Source organism: Carya illinoinensis, chromosome 16 (assembly GCF_018687715.1).
Source record: "Carya illinoinensis cultivar Pawnee chromosome 16, C.illinoinensisPawnee_v1, whole genome shotgun sequence".
Taxonomy (NCBI): domain Eukaryota; kingdom Viridiplantae; phylum Streptophyta; class Magnoliopsida; order Fagales; family Juglandaceae; genus Carya; species Carya illinoinensis.
In genome coordinates, this window is record NC_056767.1 from 17,864,934 (window position 1) to 17,890,797 (window position 25,864).

General features: G+C 35.7%; 2 protein-coding genes and 1 non-coding gene across 3 annotated transcripts; 2 read left to right on the forward strand and 1 right to left on the reverse strand.

Annotated features, from left to right (window-relative positions):
* The first annotated feature begins 1,065 nt into the window (after positions 1–1,065).
* LOC122299948 lies at positions 1,066–1,173 on the forward strand. The gene has a single exon (XR_006239800.1). It is a non-coding gene; the product is annotated as a small nucleolar RNA R71 (small nucleolar RNA).
* A 12,554-nt stretch (positions 1,174–13,727) lies between these two features.
* LOC122298531 (thaumatin-like protein 1) lies at positions 13,728–15,408 on the reverse strand. The gene is made up of 2 exons (XM_043108322.1): positions 15,223–15,408; positions 13,728–14,521 (listed from the first exon to the last, which is right to left on the reverse strand). Exons 1-2 carry the CDS (start codon positions 15,281–15,283, stop codon positions 13,842–13,844), a joined length of 741 nt encoding a protein of 246 aa, XP_042964256.1. The 5' UTR covers positions 15,284–15,408; the 3' UTR covers positions 13,728–13,841.
* A 4,803-nt stretch (positions 15,409–20,211) lies between these two features.
* LOC122298865 (protein FAR1-RELATED SEQUENCE 5-like) lies at positions 20,212–21,702 on the forward strand. The gene has a single exon (XM_043108714.1). The coding sequence runs from the start codon at positions 20,212–20,214 to the stop codon at positions 21,700–21,702; it is 1,491 nt and encodes a 496-aa protein (XP_042964648.1).
* The last annotated feature ends 4,162 nt before the right edge of the window (positions 21,703–25,864 follow it).

Sequence of the window (25,864 nt, forward strand, 5' to 3'; positions counted from 1 at the left end):
TTGTCCCGACGAATGTATTGACCCACCGGCAACGTAATATTCCGCAGGAAAGCTTCATGGTAAAAGTTAGGAGGTAGACCTGGGAATGTGACCCAAACTGGAACCAAGTGTGGCTCTTTTTCTTCATCAAACTCCGGATACCACTGGAAGATTCGATAAGGAACCCCTTCTACATCACATATTTCTCTCGAAAATGCTTTGACAAAATCCGATTGTTGGGAAAACCGGACAAACACAGATCTGGGTTTTGACATAGAAGACACCACTGGTTGAGAATCCAATCCCCACCGACTTTTAATAAATGCTCTGATTAAGTCAAGAGATGGTCTTTGTCTAAGAAATTTCATGACCAACGAAAACTTGAACGGTTGTGCAGACCTTTCTATTTCCTCTTTCGTGAAGGATACATACGGCACCCCATCGAGGGTCTTCAATGGTCTAAATGGTATATCCACTTCTGGAATTGGTTGAGGGCTTTGGGTCACCAAATCTGCAAAGGATCTGAATCTTCCAGAGTACGCCGAGGCACCATGAAGGACCCCGGCGGCTGCCATGTTTCGTACAATCAGACAAGCCCTAGCAGAACTCTCTCTCTCTCTCTCTCTCGATGTTGCGTCACACTTCTTGGGGAGGGAGACACAATCAGACATTCCTCTCATCTCAGCCAATGTAGGACACTCTTGGGCAAGGTGATCTACCCCACCACACACAAAACATGGTCCAAAAGACTCTGCATGATTAGCCACGTGTGTTGGCTTTAAGTCCTTAGTCTTCAACGCCTCTAGCTCTCTAGTGAGCATCTCAACCTTAGCTTTTAGGTTATCTTCTTCCCTGAGATGGTAAATTCTACCACCATTTAGGTTTCCTGTAGGTCGTGACCTATTTGTGCTCTCAGTAGCACTAGGTCCAGTCCAAGTGTGAGCTTTTTCAGCAAGCTCATTGAGGTATTCTATGGCCTCATCAGGATCTTTCTGTAAGAACTCACCATTACACATCATCTCCACAAATTGACGCTCTCTAGGTGTAAGTCCCTTATAAAAATAGCTCACTAAGCGCCAATTCTCATATCCATGGTGAGGACACATACTCAATAGCTCCTTAAATCTCTCCCAAGACTGATATAAAGTCTCACTATCCTTTTGTACAAAGGTGGAGATTTGCCTTTTTAAAGCATTGGTCTTATGTTGGGGAAAGTATTTATTAAAGAAGACCTGAGTCATCTCATTCCATGACCCAATAGATCGTGGTCTCAATGAGTATAGCCAACTCTTAGCTCTATCTTTCAAAGAGAAAGGAAAGAACTTAAGTCTCACAATGTCATCAGTTGCATTTTGACTATGAAAAGTTGCAACTACTTCCTCAAACTCCCTAATGTGCACATATGGATTTTCATTTTCCAAGCCATGAAAAGTAGGGAGTAACTGTATCATCCCTGTTTTAAAATCCAATTGGCGAATATTAGCTGGAAACATGATGCATGATGGTGTGGCTGTGCGTGTAGGGTGGAGGTAATCCTGAAGGGTCCTAGTGGGTTGATCTTCGTGTTCACTCATTTTCTCAAAATTAGAAGAATTATCAAACAAATGATCAGAAAAATTAAACTCTGACTCTAACACAGGTCTACAAGCAAACCGACCCAAGGCGTCTCTATACCTGTGCATGCAAGGTAGAGAAAAACGCAACACTAAAAAAACTACAAAAAGAAAAAGAAAATAAAAAAAAAAAGATGCAGCAAGCTAAAAGAGGGAACAAAGTTACCGCCTTTACGAACTGTTGGAAAGGAAAACTATCTCACAATTCTTCTACCATCTCCCCGACAACGGCGCCAAAATTTGATTACGCCCAAAGAATAACGCGGTAGTTGTAGCACAGCTTTGGGGTGTCGATTCCACAGGGAGACAAATTAAAAGAATAGCAAGAGGAACAAAGAAACTAAAGAAAAAATATTAAATAAGTAATAGAGAACAAAGATTAATTTTAAATGTAAATTCAAGTGAAGTAAAGTGATTAACAGAAAAAGTACTCAAATTTAACAAACAGTAGAGCGTCGGGAATCCCTTGCACAAATCTGGTATTTTAATTATTCTTAATTCATTGGATAACTCAATTAGGAACTCAATTCCCGCAATTCCCAATCGGAAGATATAGATTTATAAACCAGACTTAAATCAAATGTAACCCTTTGAAAAAACATTCACCACTTTTAAAAAAACGTGAATTACTACCCCTATTGATAAAATCCAATGACGACAATATACTCAGGAAGCGATATTGCAGCAAAAAACTAAATCAATATAGATAAATAATTGATCCAAACATAATCAAAGAACTAATTCATTCAATAGAAAAAGCATGACTAAATCCATAAACACAATAAATTCTATGATTATTCGGAGAAGAAAACATCAACGATGAATTGAGAATGATAAAACAAAAGAGTTTTAGTAATTGAAAATCAAATACATGAATTAGGAATAAATTAGAAATACCATCTAATGTGCAAGTTCATTCCTAACCCTACTTGAGAATTTAGTTACCCATAAATATAATGGACAACAAAAATCTCCAGAGAAAACTGAAGCGAACGGTGGCCATGGAAGTGATTTTCTCCTCTCTTCAAATCTGCCTCTTGTGCCTCTTCCTCCCCTCCATTTCGTGCTAATGATATGCTTATATAGGGTAAGAAAGAAACCCTAATATCTTCTTGATTTCCGCATAAAAAAATCGCCTAAATTTTAGGACTTATCTTGGCAGCCACGTACAGCCTTCAGGATTTCGAATTTGGAAATCCTTATTAGAGACGAAGTTATAGCCCTTTAAGATATCTTTCCAATGCATCAAGAATCACATCAATACGATATATGAGTAAAAAGATACAGTCAAAAGACTAAAGTATGTCCAGACTGTCTCCTAGCGAATTTCGGACTTGGACTTCTTGTGGTTTCATTTTGTGATTTTTTTCTTTTTCTTTTCTTCCAAATTGCTTTCAAACCCCATGAATGTCCTCCTTTGAATTTGGCTGGGCTTGACTTGCTCTTTTATAAACTTTGAAATTAGACATAAAAAAACTGCTTAGGAGTATCCCAACGTAAATAGAAATTCAATTTAAGAATACACATTAATTCCTATGATTTCTATTCACATTTTAGTATTTTAGTCCAATAATAGGGTATATAGGGTGCACTTTCGCACACTCATCACATCTCCAACGAATTAAAGCAATGAGAGCACTGCATTACATGAATCTTCAAAGTTGTTTCCAATCAGAAAGAAATTTCTTTCCAATATCTAGTTTATTTACCATGTGTAACTCCTTCCCCAGTTTGGATCATTTAGGTCTATCGAGGACTAAAATTGTTAGCCTTCCAAGGTGCATCACAGAATTTGTTACACTAACTATGCTTTTTCTTGTGGGATTGCTCAAGCCTTTGTGATCTTCTTGAAATCAAGTGTAGAATGGAATCTTTATTTCAATTGACTCTAGGTGGCAACGCAATAGAAGAACTACCTTTGTCCATCAGGAACCTTATAGGACTCCGATGTTTACATCTATCAAATTGCAAAAACCTTATGCATCTCCCAATTGCTTGCATTCGGTTTCAACATTCCCAATTGCTTGCATTCGGTTTCAACATTCATTGGTACCTCCAATGAATTCAAGCATTGGGAGAACTGCCTTACAAATGTTGAATCTTCAAAGTTGTTTCCAATCATAAACAAATTTATTTCCAATATCTAGTTTATTTACTATGTTAATTAACTCCTCCGCCAGTTTGGGTCATTTAGATCTATCAGGGATTGAAATTCTTAGCCTTCCCATGAGCATCAAATAACTCGTTACACTTCACTTTCCTTGAGCCATTGTGAGGAACTTAAAAAAATACCAGAGCTTCCACCAAATATGAGCTATATATATGTTGAAGGATGCAAGTCATTAGAAATATTTTCGGAAGTATAAAAAATATTGGAATTCAATGGAAGCCACATCAGATTGATGCATTTGATTAAATTGACCGGCTACAACAAAATGCATAAGAATATATGGAATGACAAAGTGCAAAATCATTTATTGTGGAAGGTATGTATGTGTGATCTCATTTTTAATAGTATGCATGGCTTAAATTAAATTGATGTTGATATTTGACATTCAACAGGGAGTCTATGAATATGATTCTACTTTGTTTCCAGAAAATCAGATTCTAGAGTGGTTGAGTTATATTCATAAGTTTTTTAAAGATAATGAAATGGTGAAGGGGCTTGATGATTATGTCAGACCAAGGGGAGAAGAAGAGTAGGCAATAGATATTGAGGGGTCGCACTATTTGGAACAGATAAATAGAATTATATTATATCTCGTAATATTTTTTAAAGATGCTTCAGGCTAGAAGAGTGATATCAGTGATGCTAAGACAAGACAACTAGTAATAGCTCAAATCATGTATGCTGTATTGAAGGGGTACAATTGATTAATATGGATTTGAGCATAAAGGAAAATAGGACTCAATATGTTGTATGGGTGTGGTACTCCAATTTACAATCTTTTCAACTAAAGGTTTTGTACAATTTGCGAGTTCAATTTGATCCCCATCATCCTTATGATGGGATGGTCCAGTTTTATAAAAGTTGCAAAGCCAAAGTGGCATACAAGAATGAAAGGAGAGCAAATACAAGTAAGTAAGTAGTCCATGTTCCTTTGATTTTCAAGTAATATTTTCTTCCTCTCTGCCTATTATAATTTTTTTCCCTTTCTTTCTAAATACCAAAAAAGAAAAAGGCATTGTTGTTGGCAGTATTATTGTGTCTAGAATACACATACATTATATACAGTTTACAATCTTTTCACTATGTACATTTAATTTTGTTTCTTGGATGATGATTTTAATTATAGCCATTGTGAAGCTACCAAAATAACTTGCATCTCTATGCTGTTTTTGAGACATTGCCCTGTTTTAGGCCCCAATAAAAACTTAGCTTCATTTGGTATTATTTTTTGCACTTCAAACTTGGCGTTCTTCAAAGCCATATAATAGTAAAGCATAAAAAGCGAGTGAAAAATCATCCAAGTGTGCCACATGAAGATGGTTGTTTAGACAAGTGGAATCTTCAATTTTTGTTTTCTATTCCTCTGTTTTCTCAGCAATCAAATTGTGCATGAAGAGACGCAAACGCATAGGATATTGGATCAAAGCAATGAATGTTTGGAATGAATGAAGTTGGCACTGTACTTTTAACTATTGTCTAGTAATTTGCTTTTGGGCTTTTTGCTGTTTGCAGCATTGGAGCCTTATCGTCCACTATTGATGCAATAATGACACTGAGCTCCACCAGCCTTTGACTGAGAACTATTTCAGGCAGTTTCAGTAGATTTAATACTTGTGCTAAGTCTGAATGTGACCTGCAATGCTAGTAAATGTATGGTTTTGGTCTGAGTTTTGCAGCATTTGTGTAATCTGGCAAGGGCATTTAAATCTTAGATATCAAGCTAGTGGCTTTACCCTCCATTACCTCTTTTTCATTATTTTTGCTAATTATATGGTCACTTTGTATATGCAATTCTAGCTGTTGAGTCTATGTAGTAAATTCCTTTCAATTTTTTTTCTTTTTTAATCAGATGTGACAACTATAACTTCCAATGATTGTCATTTCTTAACAAATATCCCGGATCTTTCAGGCACCTCAAATTTGAAGTAATTGATTGTCGAATGGTGTACAAGTTTAGTTGAGGTGCATGATTTCGTAGGTATTTGCAAAAACAATACAAAGAAGCCTTGATTAGAGATCCTAAGGCGATGTTAATCTTAGAAATTGCTCAAGCCTTCATGACTTTCCTATTGCTACTATTTCTTTGGAGTTTCAGGTGAGATTTTCTTTTTATTATTGTTTGTTCTCTCTGGTATTTTAAGACTTGATTTGGTATTTGCCACAGAAATTAAGAGTTGTTATATGTTTCATATATAGTGTTAAAATTGCCCGTGTTGATTGGTTTGGATTATGGGCAACTCTATTGATCTCAACTTTTGGGTTTAGGAATGCTATATATGCAAATATAAATTTATGATTTGCAACAATCATAATCTTCTTAGTGATGGCAATAAGGGCAGTAGTGGTGGGTTGTGTCTGTTATGGAATAAGGAGTTGGAAGTGAACCTCATTAATTATTCTACTTGGCATATTAGTGTGAGTGTGAAGGAACCTGAAGTTAGCTTATCATGGATGTTCACTGGATTCTATGGCCATCCATAAACTTCAAAAAGGGAGTCTAGTTGGGATCTACTGAAACATATTAGGCCAGTCACTAATGTTCCATGGATTTGTGTTGGGCACTTTAATGAAATTACCTGCCAATCTGAAAAAGTGGGAGCAGCTTTGAGAAGCTATAAATATATATAAATGTTTTTTGAAGTTTTAGAAGCTTGTGATCTTAGTGGCATTTATACTAAGGGGCCTAAATTTACATGGACCAATAATAGAAGGGATAGTGGCTTTAATAAGCAGAAATTGGGCAGACTAGTAGCAAATATGGAATGGCATCAAAGTTTCCCTGATTCTTTATGCATAGTATTACCTGTGGTGAGATTTGATCATAATCCTCTCTTTATAGTTGTTGCAAGAAAAGAAAGAAATCTGAGCATCAAGACTTTCTTGTTTAGATATAAAGCTTCATGGATCTTGAAGGAGTGCTCGAATCTTGTTCAAGATTCTTGGAAAGAGCATATGGTTGCCCTGGAGAAAGTCCTGATATATGTGGCAGATCGCAACACTATAAAGAAGCATTGCAAAGGTGGAATCAGTCCAGCAATAAAAAGAACCCTAGTGCAATCCCTTTCAGTTAGGAGGCAACACTGGGTGCGCGACCAGTATTACTTACCCGGCATTACAATCTGCCCAGTCCATTGGTACCATTATTCATTCAGTCATGGCCGTTACGTAGCTTCATACATTAAAATATTCATTTCCCTTAAGTCAGTTCCTTTCATTTCATTCATTCCTTTCAGTCATTTCCTTTTTATTCTTTTCATTCATCAGTTTATTTCATTTCGTAAAACATGATTTCATAACATAAAGCACAAGCATCGTCATTTCATTTTATGGAACATACATATCCTTAAACATTAATACATTAGCATAAATTCATAAAGCATCGTTCCATTCAAAGAAAACATTTCCTTTTCTTTCATTGGATAAAACAATATTTATAAAAGCATTTCATTCATTTTCTAGAGAAAACAATTGGGGTTCATTTTCGTTTCATGCAGTCCATTCCATGTGCGTGTTAGATGGCAACCTACATGTATACATAATTTTACCTAATTCCGTTTTCATTTAAATATGAAACTTAAACTTAGAACTTGCATAATCAAACTACTCCTAGTGCTTAGTGCATTCTCTTTCACATGGCCTTAACCTCCAATTGGTTCCATACTTAAACTTTCTCTACTTAGACTAGTCATCCTCCAAAAATCACATTCAACTATTTACTTGCATACTTCTTCACAATATTCCTAATTAAACTTACACCTCTAGGTATTCATAACTTCCATTTCATCACACTTGTACAAGTCACCATTCAATCCTTGAAGCATAGCCATTTTCGTAAATCCTAAGTTTAGGCTATGAACCTAAAAGCCTAACTTAATTTCTAACTAGTAAAGTGAGCTCCTATGATTCACTTTAAATCTCCAACCATTACTCATAAGCCTACAACTAAATCCCACTTCACCATAAAACCTAACTAGAATCACAATATCGTTCCTCAAACAATATCATTCCTTCATACGTAATCCAACCCAACACCAATCCAACATCAACTCAAGTTCCCCTTCACTTCCTTACCTACAAACATATTATACAATCTAATCCAAACATACATATACAATCCACCAACACACATGTACCATACCCCTTTATCACCCAAGATCAACATACAATTCATTTAAATATCCATCCATACATAATACATTTAAAATACACAAAATTTGTCCAGTACATGCAACCAATCAATTTACACATGTAACCTACCCTTTTTATCACCTCAAATCAACATACAATTCATTTAAAGCATGCATTTGTTTTTACAAGCTTCATCCATACCCGATACATTCAATATAAAAAAATTTGTCCATTTACCAAACAACATCATCATCATGGCTTTCAACTCTACTACAACTCCATCATTTCATCCCAACACTTCCAGGCAATCCATCTCCATCCAAACTTCATATATTCACCTCAAACATCTCACTACGATTCAATTACATGACTTAATAAAAAATCAACCATAACCATGAAATTATAAACCACTTCCATGCTCAAACATCAACACCAATGAAGCCAAAGATTAAACATTAAATCTGTCCAATAAAAAACCAACAATATTATCATGCTTTTCAAACTTCACTACAAATCTATTGAATCCCAGCACTTCAAGACATGCCATCTCAATCCAAACTTCATACATTAACACCAAACATCTCAATATAATGCATTTATGTAGCATAGTCCAAAGTCAAGGATAATTATGCAATTACAAACCATTTATATACTCAAATATTGAGTACACATGAAGCGAAACATTGATTCATTGGGAATTGGATTCGTCCTTCTTCCTACTCTTTCTTGATGGTGTAAGATACATGTGCATTCTAAAAGTGAGTAAACATTACATACTTTCGGCCATGTTTCATGTCTAAGCATAATTGAGAAATTTTGAATTAAAAAACTCACCCGTATCAAAAAGGAATATTTTTGCCCTATCAATATGCAAAAGCCGAGCATTAGTAGTGGACTAGCGAAAGTCAAGTTTTGGCTAGATTACACCATACTCAACAAGTGTACAATAAATTTGGCTTTTTCCTTTTTCATTGGTCAAATTTGACCAAACCAAACGACTAGCTAAATAATTTTCTTTGCGTAAAAAATTATTAATTTTGCTTATAATAATGAATGTTGTCACCACAATTGGTGATTTTGCTTCTAATAAATAGATCAGTACCTTTCAAAACGGTCTTATATGAAACCTTCCTAGTTATATCGAAAACAAGACTGGGCGTTTTTCTATACTAGGGTCCATTAATTAGCCTTTTTAAAGAATTTAAAAAAACAAAAATAAAAAAAAAGTTTGTTAAAAAATTATATTTATTGGAATAATATGATCATTAGAAAATAAATATATACTTTTTTAATAACAAATAAATATTCAAATTAAAGTTAGAATTAAAATAAATAAAAATTTCAAAATCAATATTTTAATAGAATAATAATATATTTGGAGAGTTTGTTATTTGATATTGCTAAAAAGTAGATAGCTGGATTTATAAAAATGAATTTTCTAATCAAATTTTGGTCAAAGTTTAGCCAAATCTCTACTAATGCTCTTAATAGATGAAGTACACAGGCTTGCAATACTCATTTAGATTTATTCTAGGCTTGCAATACTCAAATCATTTAATTACTATTAATCGATCATCTCATTTTATCTCACTATTCAAACCAAACTTTAGTGCAAATCTTTATAGGCCAGTCTTAATATATATAAAATTGATCAACTTTAGATATTCACTTTAATGCCCGTGAAAGAACAAGTAGCATGGTACCATAACATTTTCTTTGTAAAATTGATAAACTTCAAATATTATCCATTGTCTACACACACAACAAAGATTCTCAATCTAAATAACCTCGTTTGTTTTAAGAGATGAGATGAGATGAATTGAGATTAAAATTAAATAAAATATTATTAGAATATATTCTTTTAATCTTATTTTTTCATGGGATTTGAAAAAATTAAATTTTTTATTTTATTTAGTGTGAAAATTTAGAAAAGTTGTAATGATTAGTGAGATGTGATAAAAAATTTTGTGAAAGTAAACAGTATGAAAATCTGAAACCTTCAATTCCTTTGAAAAATCCAATCACTTTGATTGCAGCTTCTTTGTGTTCCAAAATTTGGATTGATTGATTCATTTACAACCCAATAATCTTACTACCAAATTAACAAATATCGTATGAGATTAGACATGTAAATTTACTCCCCTGACTTCGAGGCATATACATTGCTATTAAAATGGCTATTAGCAAAGAGAACTGCTACAGGTACCCGCCGCTGGGTACCCGTTGCGGAATCGCTGACGTGGCCTAATGTCACGTCAGCTGATATATTATTAAAAAAAAAAAAAAAAAAAACAGAAATCACGCCGTGGGAAACCATTTCGAACCCAAAATCGGCTGCACCCATTTCAGCTCCCAGAATCTCTCTAACCCGGAATCGATCCTTCTGAACGTGACGGTAGAAACCCACTTGTGGAAGAAACTGGTTGTGCGACAAGGAAGGTCCGGTGGAGCTGGGTGGGAATCGATGGCGCTGCAGGTGAAGGTTGCTTCAGCTCATGGTGGAGTACAGAGAGAGAAGAGAGCGTGGTGGCTTAAGCACCCCGATGGGAAAAACTATGTTTTTGGCAAGGGAAAACAGGGGACGTGGAGGCTTGTTCCGTGGTAGTTGATGGAGGAGAGCAGCGATGCAACTGGACTTTTATTGGACGTGGGCGACGGCTGGACAGAGGGGCTCGAAGTGTTTCGCATGAACTGGTTTGGACGTGCACTTGTCATTGGCGAATAAAGTGGCGAGAAAACGGAAGAAACAAGAACGAAAACAATACCCAGTAACTAATCTTACAAATTACACATAAAAGTTATGGGTTTTGTCTCAGGAACACACGAAAAAGAAAATACTAATAAAAGAAATGGGATTATTTGCAGCAAATTATAAAAAAGAGAGAGGGTTAATAGCATCAAGGGAACCCGAAACTCAAGGAAGATGTAATTAAGGTTTGAAATATTGAAGATAATTAGCAGAAATAAGTGGGTCTGAGCCTGAGGTGGGCTTTTATTGAAGTGTGCTTTTTCTCCTACCCACTCAAATACGAGCACAGATTTCTCTCTGTCCAACCACGACGACGACTACAAGTTCTGGATCTATCACCATTAACCCCAAGAAAGTTATGGAACTCAACGTAAGAGAGACCTTGCCTTAGAACTTCGATCCCAAATACCAATCTTGAGGCTTACGGTTCTGCTTCCAACGTAGGGCGGTAGTGGTGGCTTAGGGGTGACATCCAGTGTAGTAACTAGCCAACAAGAGGTTTTAAGCGGCTAGTTCGACGAGGTGTGCGATGGCGGTGTGTTTGGTTTGGCTGAAGGGGGAAAGAATGAAGAACCAATTCTAAAGGGGGGAAAGGCAACGAAGGTCTTGACTGATTTCGGAGGACTGGTGCTGCACACCGTTTCATTAATGTCCACGTGGGACCCGTGTACGCGCCGTGTCCCCAACGGCGTGTGCAACCAGCATTTCTCATTAGCAAATGCATGCGAGAAAGCTTGCCTCAAAGTTGATATACCCTTAAGGTAGCAAGAACCGGATTTACCTTTCAAAATATTAAGTTACGTTCAACTCGGATTTTCGGTTACAATCTGGGTACCCAGCCGGATATAAATAAATAAATAAAGAATTAATTTTTTGTAAAATTTGCATTAATTAATTAATGTCATGCTCAGGTTGACCAAAAATTACATAAAACGCTAAAGGTATTTGGTCAATGGAGATATTTAAATCAGACTTGTTGGTATTGATTGAAGTGGTTGATTGTTTTGACAACTGATCTTATGTTTTTCAATTTATGAGATATTTTATTTTAACTATATATATGGTATATTTGGATAAATCATGACTGATTGATTGTGAAAGTGAAAGATTGAGTTTTAACATGCCTTACATGCTGTGAATGGAAAAATTTTCGTGAGACTCTCCTAACCATTTTGGAATGAATAAAAATAGAATGACATCCCTCGAGTTGATGACGTGAGTTGATGACGTACATGAATCAAAGACCTCGGGGGGCAAGCATATGGGCCAAGGGTAGCCCTTTCTTATTAGTGGGCGCCAAAAGTAGAGTTCTCGGATGGCACTACGACAGAAGTAATCTTTTGAGACACTTGTACCGTATGAAGGCCCATCACAATGTGGTGCAGAAATTCCTAAGATACAATCAAACAAGAAAGAAATAATATTTATAACAATAATGTTTTACGATGAAATAATATGTTGAAGTCTTGAGATATGCTATTATATGAATTAATGATTGTTTCATGTTCAGGTGCTTTATGGTCAATTTGATAAGTTTGTGCTTCCCTCAGTTAATGTTTGTGGGATTTAATTTTATGTTGTGTTCATGCGTAATGTCAAAAATCACACAATAGGTCTAAACAGAAAAAAGAGTCGTCCTTGACATACATAGGTGATCATTTGGACCACATTGGTATGATCGAAAAGCCCACGGAGGTGGTTTGGACCTCAATACGGTGCTCATACGTACATCTACAAGAAGAAGAAATAAATAACTAATAAACTATTAATAAAATAAGATACACATAGATTTACATAGTTTGGCATAAAAGCCAATGTCCACGGGTTGTTTGGAAGAGAAATCTATTGTGTTAGTGATTATACAGTCTCTCATAGTTTTGCATATCTCTCAATGCAATAAAATTTCTTTTAAAGGATCTAGAGGTTGAAGAAGATGACTTGCTTCTAGAGAGAGGAGCTTTGAGGAGTCATCCTATGTAATGGAGACTGTCCAAACTTGAGGAGATTCCCTCTCTTTATAGAGTTTTATTTTCTTCCTTGGAGTGATTGACTCACAGTTACTTTATGAAACATTTTCCTTATACATCCGAGTTAAATTCGCTTATTTTGGGACTGTGGACTTTATACCCAACATTATGCTTGAAATTTGGGAAATATGAAAACCAATGCAATAGCTTATGATAGTTTATGAATCTCAAACACTGAATGAAAATTAATCTCAATGTGAAGGTCAACCTGTAATTCTATAAATGGAACTGCAAATCTCATTCCAAGTATGTTTGACCCAACTTTGGAATAAGGTAATGAGACAAAGATCTACCGAGAGGAGTGAAAATTTTATAGTTCTCCAAAAGTTGTAAAAATGTTAAAACGTCTGTTAGATTTCGTGAAATTAAGTGGTTTTTAATTTAGGACAAGTAGAGTTTACATGATAGTCCTCGTTTATTTATAGAGATGAGATGAGTTGAGATTAAAGTTAAAAGTTGAATAAAATATTATTAGAATATATTGTTTTAATATTATTTTTATATTAGAATTTAAAAAAGTTGAATTATTTATTTTATTTTGTATGTAAATTTGAAAAAGTTGTAATAATTATGTAAGATGAGATGAGATGTTTTGTGAAAGCGGTTTATATTTTAGAGAATGAAATAGGACCAGTTAAAAAATTGGCCTCCTTATTTGGTTATACAAATGAGATGAGATGAAATGAGTTGAGATAAAATTTGAAATTTGAATAAAATATTGTTAGAATATAATTTTTATTTTTGAATTTGAAAAAGTTAAATTGTTCATTATATTTTATGTGAGAGTTTTAAAAAAATTATAATAATTATATAAGATGCGATGAGATCTCAGTAACCAAATCAGGCTTGATTATTGGGCACCTAGGAGTAGACCTTCGGATTATGGAGGATTAATTTTATGAAGATTCAGAAACCCACTAAGACTATTAGGCCCAAGCCCACTAAGCCCATTAGACCCAAACCTAATAGGCCAATGTAAGGATGAGCAAGCCCAAGCATTATCCTTGCCAAACCCGTAGATAGCCCATGAAAGTGAACCAACACATATTATTCCAAAAAACTACTTGAACCAACACGTGTTTTATTACATTAACACATACATGCATGTGTACTAGTACTCCATTATTGTCTTATTATATAGAGATAAGGGGAACACATAATTCCTCTCAACAAGTTTAAGGGCAGAAAGTGATAACGTAATTAGGTCCACCAGAGCAAGTAAAGGTGCTATTCTGATCATCATAAGCATAGCTATAAGCTTGAGGGCACTGGTCCTCGAATATCTTGGAATAGTTAGTGGGTGGACATTTATCTGGAGTACTGAAATCTCCAGTGCAGCAGTACTGTGGCTGATTGAACGCTGTGCATGCACTCTTGCAAGCGAGCACGCTCCCGTCAGACCCTTTCACTTGCAGCTCTGCTGGGCAAGCCGCGTTCACGTTAGCCGGGCAACTCGAGGTCTTACAGTCACCGGTTCCGCCTTGTGTAGCCACTGAAACAGGCAGGTTGAAGCCGTCTACAAGGCTGACATCATAATAATCTTTCCCTCCATTCTCTGCTATATTGATTTCTACCAAAGACGCTGGCGGGATGGCACCGTTACCATTGCATGCAACCTGACCGGAGGCGCAATCCGCAGTAGCACATGAGAACTTTCCTGAAGCATCTGTGGAGCAACGAGTTCGTGCCCAAAATCGGCCTTTCCATGGAGCTTGGACATCTAGTGATCTGGATGCTTTGGATGCTAATTCAAACCCAGTAGTTGATAGTTGAGGTTTTTGATCAGAGGTTAGGGTTCCAGGCCAGATAGTACTTGGGCAATTGTTTGTGAAAGTTATTCTAGCGGATTGAGCACCTGCATGCATGCAACATCAAACAAATTAATTCCTCATCACCATATAATTGCATGCATGCCGTACATGAAAGATAGACAATATTACATCTTAGATATTGCAACGAATGAATGTAATCAATTACGATACAGTACTATTTTATAAGCTCGGTCGTAGAAAGACGTACTAATTATATATATAGGTTCATGTATATATATAGGTGCAAAATACGATATCTAGGCTATCTAGCTCTAATACTGGCCCCCCATATACATATATTAGCCTGTTTGTTGGAGGTGCCCATATATATGGTTCTTGGGCCACCGTCCGGAAAAGAGGGAGAATTAGCTTCCCTTTGGTAACAAAAAATTTTCATCTCAAATTTAAAATTCTCATATCATCATTATAATTTTTTTAAATCTCTATATAAAATATAATAAATAATTTAACGTTTTCTTAATTAACTTTTTCAGATCTCAAATTAATAATAATATTAAAATATTTCATCTTAAATTCAAAATTTTCTTCCCACTTACTAAGCAGAATCTTAATGTTCAATGGACAAAATTTAAAAATGTGATCATGCATGTAAAATGTGTATATATATATATATATTGATAGTACTCCAAGCTTTTAAGATTTCTAGAAATACTTACAAAAAAACAACTTATATATATTAATGTGCTAATTAGAACTTTTTTTTTTTTAAAATAGCGAGGCATACCAGCGAGGAAAAAGAAGGCCAAGATAAGGCGGAAGAGTGGAAGGCCGGCTGTCTTCATCATTGTTAGATGGGCGCAGGGTGTTGCTCTCGCAGTGCCTAATAATTAGTAATTAATCTGATCAATGCTGTTGGGTACGGTGTACGTACGTACGTGGTAGCTAGGTTGGTGCTAATCTTAATGAACATGGGGGTGGTATATATACTATAAAGAGATACTTAAATCCGGCTTTCAAGGCGTTCCATGCGGAGAATTGGGTTTGGATCATTTCCAATTAGGAATGGTGGCCTTGACCTTAATTTGAGCTGTTACCAATTATTCTTGCTTGTGTTATCAGCTCGCGATCGTGGCCTTGACATCGGTTGAATTAAGGGGCTGCGCGCGAGAAAAAGTAGTAAATTATGCCACACGTATATGAGTTGCTTCGACCATGTGTCAATATTTGAAAGAGTACTAAGCAAATCCAATTTGTACTTCACTTGTAATACACTACAAATTGTTTGTCAATCTGTTATTGTCACGACAAATATGTATTCAACTCAAATCATGTCGTTTGTACTCTCTCTCTCTCGCTCTCTCGCTCTCTGTGGTTCAGTGCCGTGCCTAATTACAGGTTACGTCCCTAGACTTTTGGCTGTGGAAAAGAAATGCATACCCGAATTCAATTTGTAATGTCATGCATGTGTGCGGATATTGTCTATACGCGGAAAGTTGAGCTTGCAGTTTGATCAGACAAGTCAAGTCTTGTACATGACTACCACAAGGCTTGATTACTTCGTTTTGTAAATGGACAAATTAAATCTTCAGAAACGCTGGTAACATCAAAATCTTCAGAAACGCAAGCCCATCCTTTCAGATCAAAAAAGCTATGCACTTTTTTATCATTATATACAAGTTGGGCGAGTGTTGTTTTTCCGATACCCCCATTCCAAGTATGGGAATCACATTGACTTTAATCAAAGCACCACTTTGTTTTTCACTTACTAACAATTGAACTACAGCCTTTGTGACTTCCTCCCTACCGTAGATGAGATCTTCGGTCACCACAGAAGTTGTGGGAGGTATCTCTCTTCTTTTGTTTGGCCTCAGACTATCACTTTTCTGTAAATTCAGTTGATCTTTTTGTGTAACGAGATCATTAAATCGAGCAGTAATTTCTGTTATCTTCGACCTCAGCTTAATCGTCTTATTAACAGCACTTGGAGTCAAACCAGTACAACAAGAAGGGACGAGATTCCGTACCTTACTAGTGGTAGCGGCCTGACTTTCTCCCATCAGTAACTGGCGTCGCAAAGCTTCTGTGGTGAACTCATCCAGTCTATCCTCCAAGTCGTAGGCCAGGTTTCTAAGATCATCAAGCCACCGTTTCACTATCTCTTCAGTGTATTGCTTATCCTCTGCATCATCAAGCACCTTTCGAATTGCTGCCAACGGTTTGCCCCACTCGTCCAACTGCTTTCGAAGTCCCTCTTGCCGAGCAAATTTCAGCAACTCAGGAGATGCCAATCAGTCAAACAATACTTGAAGGAACGCAGAAAGAAAGAGCTCTCCCACCGCCATTGTTTTCGTTAGAGAAAGGTAAATGAAGCAACAGAAAATGCAAAGTTCTTATTTTTATTGCAAGATCCCAAAATTAATGTTATTTTTTATTTTCGTCAGAGAAAGACACAAGAACAAGTATAACAAAAAGCACCACATCACCAACGGATACCCACTACCCACCGAAAGCAAAAGCACTATGAAAATCAAGCAGCACTTATTCAATTGTTTATTTCTTGAGGATTGTAGCCAACGTAATTTAATTTGGGAACTTGCTGGCTACTTGCTCTTCATGTGTATGCCTTTCTTTCTTTCTATTTTTCCCTGGGCCCCAAGATCATCATCATCATCAATTTGAGCTGCTCAGTTGTTTGATCCTGTTTTGTTGGTTATTTTTATGTAATGTCGATTCTTCTTCTTCTTTCTGATCGATCGTCTTTATGTGGTTCATACACATCATGCAGGTGTGGAGTCAAACCACAATTTCAATCAGGATGGAATCCAAAGCCGATCTATTCTTTTTGAAAAAGGAAGAAAAACTTTTAAAGTTTTAAGATCTAATAAAGATTTGGATATTCTAAAAATAAAAAATGACACAATGCTTGGGATCTCAAATAATTGGTAAGTGTTAAGTGTAGGCTAGGGAAAGTAATAACAGAAATGAATAAGATAATCAATTTTCAAAGATTACGCTCTGTACTTGCTGTCTGTCTGATGATGAAATCCCCCGACAGTGCCGACACCACAAACACAAAGAACCAAACATTTTGTCAATGAATGTACACATCTCTCACTTCACACACCCAAACATATACAAAAAACACAGACAATCCACAGCACTTTTTCTTATCATCATTGTTATTATCGTCGAAACCATTAAGATTGCAATATATATATATACACATATTATATGATCGTTTAATCAACGATTAATTTAATTATACTTTGATTTAATTATATTCGATACTTAAATTACCACTATTTATTTAATATATTAGTTTTGAATAATTAAGTAGGTAGCAGTACGTGCCCTATCATTTTCTAGACAATAAGGTGATTAATGGAAAACATGTAAATAATCAAATCTTAATGGAATACAATGCATGCCTCACAATCAGTAATTAAATAAATGTGCCACATTATAGTTTTTTTTTTTTAAATCTATTTTTGATGTAATCAGTTTGTAAATTTTGTACCACAATTTTAAAAAAATATTCATAAAATGAAGTTCATAATCAACATAATCTTACATCCCTTAGATCTGCTTTATCCGTTATAAATGATGACTTTAATTTCATCTATTTTTATAATAAAAAAAATGTCAGGATCTTTAAAATTGAGAAGTTCAGAAAATTAGTTTTGAATATTCAATTTTGACAATTTAAATATATAAAATCCAAAAGCATAAAATCACAAAAGGTGTGGCCTATTTTTCTTTACCCTTTATTCCCTCAGTAGTTCTATATGTAAACGGCAAATGTAAGCGGCACGCAGTCGGTTGACGTGGCCGTTATTAAAATAATAATAAAATATTTCAATATTAAAAAAAAAACGGAATGAAAAAGCGGAAGAAATGATATTGAAACCATTTCGTTCCCGCTTCTGATGTGCGAGTGCGAGCAGGAGGAACCATTGTACAAGATCGAGCAGGAGGAACTAGATCCACGCCGTTCTGCAGTTCGTTGGTGTAGCACGGAGTCGTTGGGTTGGGCATCCGGTTTGGGTGGGTTGATTTCGGCCCGGTCTGCATTGTGTGGGTCAAGCCCGAGCGTCGTTTGGGTCAGCTTCGTGGGCCATAACCTCGGGTCAACTCGGTGGGCCAGCAGTTCGGGCCAGCAATTGGGGCAGTTCGGGTCAGCGACGTGGGTGAGTGTCGTGGGTCGATTCTGGTTTCGTGGGTCATCTTCTGACTTTACCCCGTCAGCTCCACCACGGGCAGGTTCTGGGTCTGTTGGTTGTGTTTTTGTGCTTAAATAAACATCGGTCTTGAAGTGGATTATAAGTTGTTTGATATATGAAAAGATTTGCATAAACCGGGCTGCAGTGGATTGGTGTAAACAATGGTTTTCACATTAGGATCAATATGTGTTTGGTTGTTTACAGTTCTGGCTTGGTTTCCTGTAGCATTAGCATGAATTTGTCATATTTTGCATTTGATTGGATGAAATACCCGTGTAGCACTAGCATGAATTTCGTGTAGCTTGGTTTTCCCATGCATGTTGATAGAATATAATATGACTGTTTACATAATTTACATTGATTATGGAAGGGAGGAATTGTAATAATTTACATAAGCTCACTAGGTTGGAAAATCTTAAATGAAAAAGATGCTTATTACTCTCTTAATTACATACATAATTTTGTTTATATAATTTTACAAGCATCCGATAATATTGGTTTGATTAATTTTTTTTTTTTTTACGTTGCTTGTTGAGTACAAATATAATTATGTGATTGATAAGCTCGCAAATACAAATGCAAGTTCATCTAGATATATGCTGCCTACAAACAGGTTAGGTGGTTGGTTAATGAATTTTTTATTTTTTTAATTTATTATTAAATGATTTGGATATTTTTAAGTAGATACTGTTTTGTATTTTATTATTTGGTTTAATGAAGTTGTTATGCAACTCTTTGGTTAAAGAACATTATGGTCCTTGTTGTAAACCAAATTAGAAGAAACAATTGTAGCTGCAATGTATAATGTGAAAATCTTAAAATTTTGGTTGGAAAGCACCAATTTGAAATATCAAGTAATGTGGATTTTGTATGGAAAGCATCCGCTTGAGTATCAAGTATGCGATTGAGAAAAAAAATGTGACAAAGCAACTATTTCAACAAGTTAAACAGGTGGAAACACATACCTCCTTTATAATGTAAAAGGGCTTCAATTCTTTTAAAATTGATTAGCTTCTTTGATAAAATATAAATTATATAAAAAAATGTATATATTGAGATGTTAGAAGAATGTAGAAATCTTCATGATAAGCTCTTTAGATGGTAATTTCACAAAATATCAAAGCAAATGTAAGTATGTGAAATTATTGAGAGAAGTTTCACGTGCTTTCACAGTCTTCAAAAATCAAACTATCATTTATTAATATAGAGAATTATTTCTATCGTGCTACTGCGAGTTGCACGTATCTAACTCAAATAAAATATTTAATGGTTGAGCCAAAAAGTGTAGGTAGCTAGAAAAGAGAAATTTTGTAAATGTTTTGAAATTTAAACTATTATTACTCAATAGTCATGAGATAATGATGCAATTACCTCAGGTTGAATTGCTATATTTATTTAATGAGTTTTTTAATGGGACCCAAGCAGGTTATTTTGAAACTATTTATCATGTCATTCCTATAAACTCGTTTATTTTTTTTGCTTTTTAATTTCTTATGCGATTACCAATTGCCTTTTCAACATGTCGACATAATAGTGATCAACTTGTACAGGCCATGGGAAACGAAGAAGAACATGCACCTCCCTTAATGGATTGTTTAAACATTGAAGAGCAATGCACTTCCGCAAGAGTTGATGAAGGAGAACTGTTGGATAGACTAGATGAACTGAAAACTGACGATGGTTGTCCATCTACACCAACTATGTTGCCATCTTCGGATTGTAACGATATCATTGAGGAGATAAAGCAAGGGATGGAGTTCAATTCGTTTGAAGATTTGATGGTCTATTATAAGCAGTATGCTAAAAATTGCGGGTTTGGGGTGATGACACAAAGGAGTGAGAAGTCAGAGGATCAAAGTGTCAGATATGTCACCCTCGGTTGTGCACGGGGAGGGAAGGCTCGGATTAAGAGTTCAAATATCGCCAACCCACGTCCGACGGGAAAGACGGACTGTAAGGCAAGGATTAATGCCTTAAGAATCGAGGGAAAGATGCAGTTGACAACAGTGAATAACTCACATAATCATGCAATTAGCCCTCAGAAGTCCCGCTTCTTTCGATGTAACAGAGAAGTGAATGAGACTGTTAAAAGGGTCCTTGACACAAACGACTTAGCTAGTATTTGGCTGAACAAGAGTTACGGATCTCTTGTAGTTGGAGCAGGTGGCTTCGAGAACCTGCCATATTTGGAAAAGGATTGTCGCAATTACATCGACAAAGCCCGTCATCTACGACTTGGATCGGGTGGTGCTAGAGCACTTCGTGATTATTTTATGAGGATGCAGTACAAGAATAATGGTTTTTTTGCATTGATGGATTTAGACGATGATGGGAGGTTAAAAAAAATTTTTTGGGCAGATCCACATAGTCGGGCTGCGTATAAGTATTTTGGTGATGTCGTCACATTCGACACCACGTACCTGACTAATAGGTATGGGATGCCGTTTGCACCATTTGTTGGTGTAAATCACCACGGGCAGTCGATTCTTTTGGGAGCTGGGTTGATTTCCAGTGAGGACATTGAGACTTTTACATGGCTGTTCCAAACTTGGTTGCAATGTATGGACGGAATAGCTCCAAAGGCTATTATTACTGATCAGGACAGAGCAATGAAAAATGCAATTGCGATCGTATTTCCAGAAACTCGACATCGATTTTGCTTATGGCATATACTCAAAAAAGTTCCCGAGAAGTTGGGTTCATATGCTGCGTACAAATGTGGCCTGAAAACTGAGCTAATGAAATGTGTGTACGACACACAAACTATTGCCGAGTTTGAAAAAGGTTGGTCCCAGTTTATTAACACATACCATTTAGAAGAGAATGCTTGGTTGAAAAGTTTATATTCCGAGCGCGAGCATTGGGTACCAGTTTTCCTTAAAGGGCACTTTTGGGCTGGAATGAGTACAACCCAGTGGAGCGAGAGTATGAACGCTTTTTTTGATGGTTATGTCCATTCGAAGACAAATTTGAAAGAGTTTGTTGATCAGTTTGACAATGCTTTGAAGAAGAAAATTGAAAATGAATGTCAGGCAGAATTCTAGTCATTTAGCGGCACCATTCCCTACGTATCTAGATCCCCAATTGAAAAGAAATTTCAAGAGCTGTACACCAATGCCAAATTCAAAGAAGTTCAACAACAAGTAATTGGTGTGCTTGATTTGGATCCAGCTCTACAGACTACGGATGGGGTAATGAGCTCTTATTTGGTAGAAGATGAAGTTCGTATTCAGGAGTTCACAAAACAGGTTACATATTCAGTGGATTTTAATGTCGATGCAGGAAATGCAAAGTATTCATGTGGGTTATTTCAGATGAGAGGGATATTATGTAGGCATATCTTGGCTGTATTCAAGATTAACGGTATAAAATCATTGCCAGAATGTTACATTTTAGAGCGATGGAGAAAGGACATCAAGAGGAGATGCACATTAATTCAAAGTAGCTACGATCCAGGGGATGAGAGGGCAAATGGTAATAGACATTCAATTCTTCTGAATATGTGTTATGAGATGATCGACTATGCGGTAGAATCTAACAAGCAATTTGAAGATGCAAAGAAGAGGATACATGAGATGACTATATTATATCGTTAGAACCGTACCTCAGTATCTATGAACCTTGAAAAAGGTTAGAAAGAGATACAACTCGTTTAGTCTTTCATGTATAATAATAAGCATGGTCGGTGAAGTACCAATAACGGTTTCTAAACTTATCTTTGCAAGTAACAGATTTAGAACCTGCTACGACAGTGGATACAGCTGCTGCAGTATCCAGTTCACAAGGGGTAACGAGTCCAATTGTTGTCAGAGGGAAAGGGAGACCCCCATCTCTTAGAAGAGCATCTAAGATGGAGACAGATATGCGAAAGGTTAAAGCCAAACAGAAAAAAAAAACAAGCAGGAGGAAAGTGCAAACAGGTGGATGTACAACTCGTTTTTGTTTTTCATGTGTGTTAGATAAAGTCTCACTTATTTCTAATGAGTATTTAAACCTTACTTTATTGCTAGCGAGATGAAGGAGATACAGCTCCCATGGGCACGTGCAGGAATTGATTTGGGCCATCAGAAGTAGATATCACCAATTCTGGAGAAGGGCAGGTATCAGAGAGAGAACGTTGTATGTACATTAATTTAATGGTTGGTCAATATTAAAATTGTAAATAAATTTTTGTTTTTCTATTAACAGGTTATGGACAGCATTAGCGTCACGCAATATCATCCCATGTTTGGTACTCAAGAAAGTGTAAGATTTAAGAACTTTGCACATTTCAATTAGTCAACTTCACATTAGGCTAATGGTTGGATATCTATCAACTCAGATATATTTTGATTGGATGTCGCAGAGCGAGAGCACAATGGGTGGAGATGGAGCACAAGCATGGCAAAACTAGTGGCAAATGGTTGAGAAATTATCATAATTTTTTTTTTTTACAATGTGGATAGGAAAATGTTATTTTTTGATTGGTGTAATTATACCATGTGGATAGGAACAAGTTATTTTTTGATTGGTGTAATTATACCATGTGGATAGGAAGAGGTTATTTTATTTGATTGGTGTAATTATACCATGTGGAATGGGAGGTTATTTTTTGTTGTAAAGAAAATACTGGGTTGATTATTAATGGAAAGTTGATGTAATTATAATTGTGGATAGAAGGAGGAGGCTATTGGCTTTATGGAAATTTGTGGAAATTGTAACAGGTTATGGAATATTGTTATAATTAGGCAAGGAAATTAGGCAGGTTCTTAAAAACTTTTTGGAGGGGGTATAAGTACCAATTTGTTATTTATTTATAGAAATTATCATAATATTTATGAAATTATTTATATTCCATAAACAGGTTATGGAAACCGAAATTGTATTATTTGGGTTCATCTAAGAACAGGTTTTGTTTTCTGCTGGAGTAGGAGGTTATGTCCAGTTTGTGATTATTATGGGAGGTGGAAATTATATCAGGTGGATGTTGGGGGTAAAGCATCTAAGATGGGTTCTCGTAATATGTGATGGAGGTTTGAAATGTGGGAAATTATACGATGATTAGTACCACAAGTAATTTATCATCTAAATTGTTAGTCTCAGTCATTTAGTCTTGACCCAATATCAAGTAACATATCTCAGTTTATTACACGACTCGGGTTCCTAATGTCAATTGGGTACCACTTAACTAACAGCTGCACTTCGGCTTTTTACACATTTATTGGATTAGTGATATTCATACAAAGCAGATTGAAATACAAAAGAAAGGAAAATTGCAAAAAACAGATGCAGTACAGCAGAAAAAGGTTAAAGCTAAAATTTCTGCAACAGCACCAACATTTTCTAATCAAAACAGACTGTGCACAGCAGAGTCCAATTGTAATACACTCAAAATTATATCGATAAATTGCCAAAAACCTCCAATATTCATAGTCAATACAACATTCAGCTAATTTACAATTGGACACATTTACTACATTCAACTGAACCATGATTTTGCTAAAAAATACAGCATCTTACATGAGTTGTAGACATGGGTGAGATACATTATAATTGGTTCCATACATCAAAAGTATTCCAGAAACTATTACTAAAAAATACCATGTCATTTTTAATACTTTGAAGACTCGTAGATACTTCTTCTCCAATGCTTTTAATTTGGATTCTTCGATGAGGAGCCGCTGATGAAGTACCCTCTCGTGCCTCCTTTCAGCTAACTCCAAGGTCAGCTTACAACAACTGTTTTGCCCACTTTGAAGATCAATCCACTCAAAAAATCCACATTGTTTATTCATCTTATAGTTTGGACAATTGAAAAACCTTCCGCCAAAAGTATTTGCTTTTCTAGAAATCTAAAGCTTCGCTTGGGAGCCACAATAGCACAGTGGTCTCTCCAAACTTGACCCGGAATGAGAAGCAGAACTCATTTGCTATCATGATATAATCAGTAAACAGAGCCCCCACATCAGTATATATCACACAGTATATATATGCTTGAATTACAAAATATTTTGTAAAAAAATACATGTAAAAAAAATACACAAAAAATACTACACTGCTAACACTAACTCCTAGTGGGAGTCGGGAGCGGTGACCGTAACAGCTTCTATATATATATATATCGAGAGAGAGAGAGAGAGAGAGAGAGAGAGAGAGGACCCTCCTTAGAAAATTAATTAGAGAAAAAAACCCCACATGCATGAGCTATATATTAATTTAAGCATATATGCCACCACATGATGAATGATGTGTAGGTCCTATTATGTGACAATTTGATTGAACCAATCATGTGTATTAATGGCATTTCCGTATTGACTTTTTATCATCATGTTTGAACTTTTTCTAATTGAATTGCTAATATTATAACCCTTATTGATCATCTATTGATCATCAATATCATATATTAATGGTCCATCGGCTTTGCTTCATGTATAAATCATACTCATGCATACCACAACAAAACCAACTATTGATGATCAGAATCAAATTATTTCAGTAGAAATGATCATTTTCATTTGCAAATAACTGATCAAATACAAGCATTTTTCTCATAGTAATAGTAAAATTAAACTAAAATTGTTCGAGACTGTATTATGAATCTGCTAGCTAGCTTACACCATGTACACCAAACTTGGATGGATGTCTCAAAGATACATATATTGGAACAAATTAACAGCTAGCTAGCTTTAAGTCAAGCTTGCTGTCTAAGAGAACATTATGGTCCAAGGTTTCATTATTATGTTAATTTTAAGAGATCATAAAAAGCTTCCTCAAGAGACATAACATCGGACACAAGTTTCATATACAAGTCTTTTCTAATTAGTTTAATAATTATTTATTATTAGCTATAAGTGAGGATCATAACTAGCCGTGACCTACTAGTTATATGGAAGGAATTATGGCTATAATACGTACATTCTTCACCTTTACATGGAACTTATAATACTGATGCAAAGTCCAACTTCCAAATATTCATTACAATAAGATAATATGAAATGGTAATCTCGCAAATACACAAAATACTGAAATACAAAAAATCGCAACTATACAACAAATACCAAAATTACAAAAATAAAAAACCCAAAAATTTAACAATACCATAATGCAAAAATAAAATAATAATGTAAATGAAAAACCTGGAGAGGTGCGACTGATTACCAGTTTCGGGGGAGAGGGTTAGGGTTAGGGTTAGGGTTCGGGTTAGGGTTAGGGTGTAGGATGATGGGT

Coding starts and splice junctions, on each gene's coding strand:
- LOC122298865 (XM_043108714.1), top strand. CDS start 20,212: ATGGGAAACGAAGAAGAACATGCACCTCCCTTAATGGATTGTTTAAAC.
- LOC122298531 (XM_043108322.1), bottom strand. CDS start 15,283: ATGATGAAGACAGCCGGCCTTCCACTCTTCCGCCTTATCTTGGCCTTC. Junction 14,522..15,222: donor GGCCTTCTTTTTCCTCGCTG/GTATGCCTCGCT, acceptor GCATGCATGCAG/GTGCTCAATCCGCTAGAATA.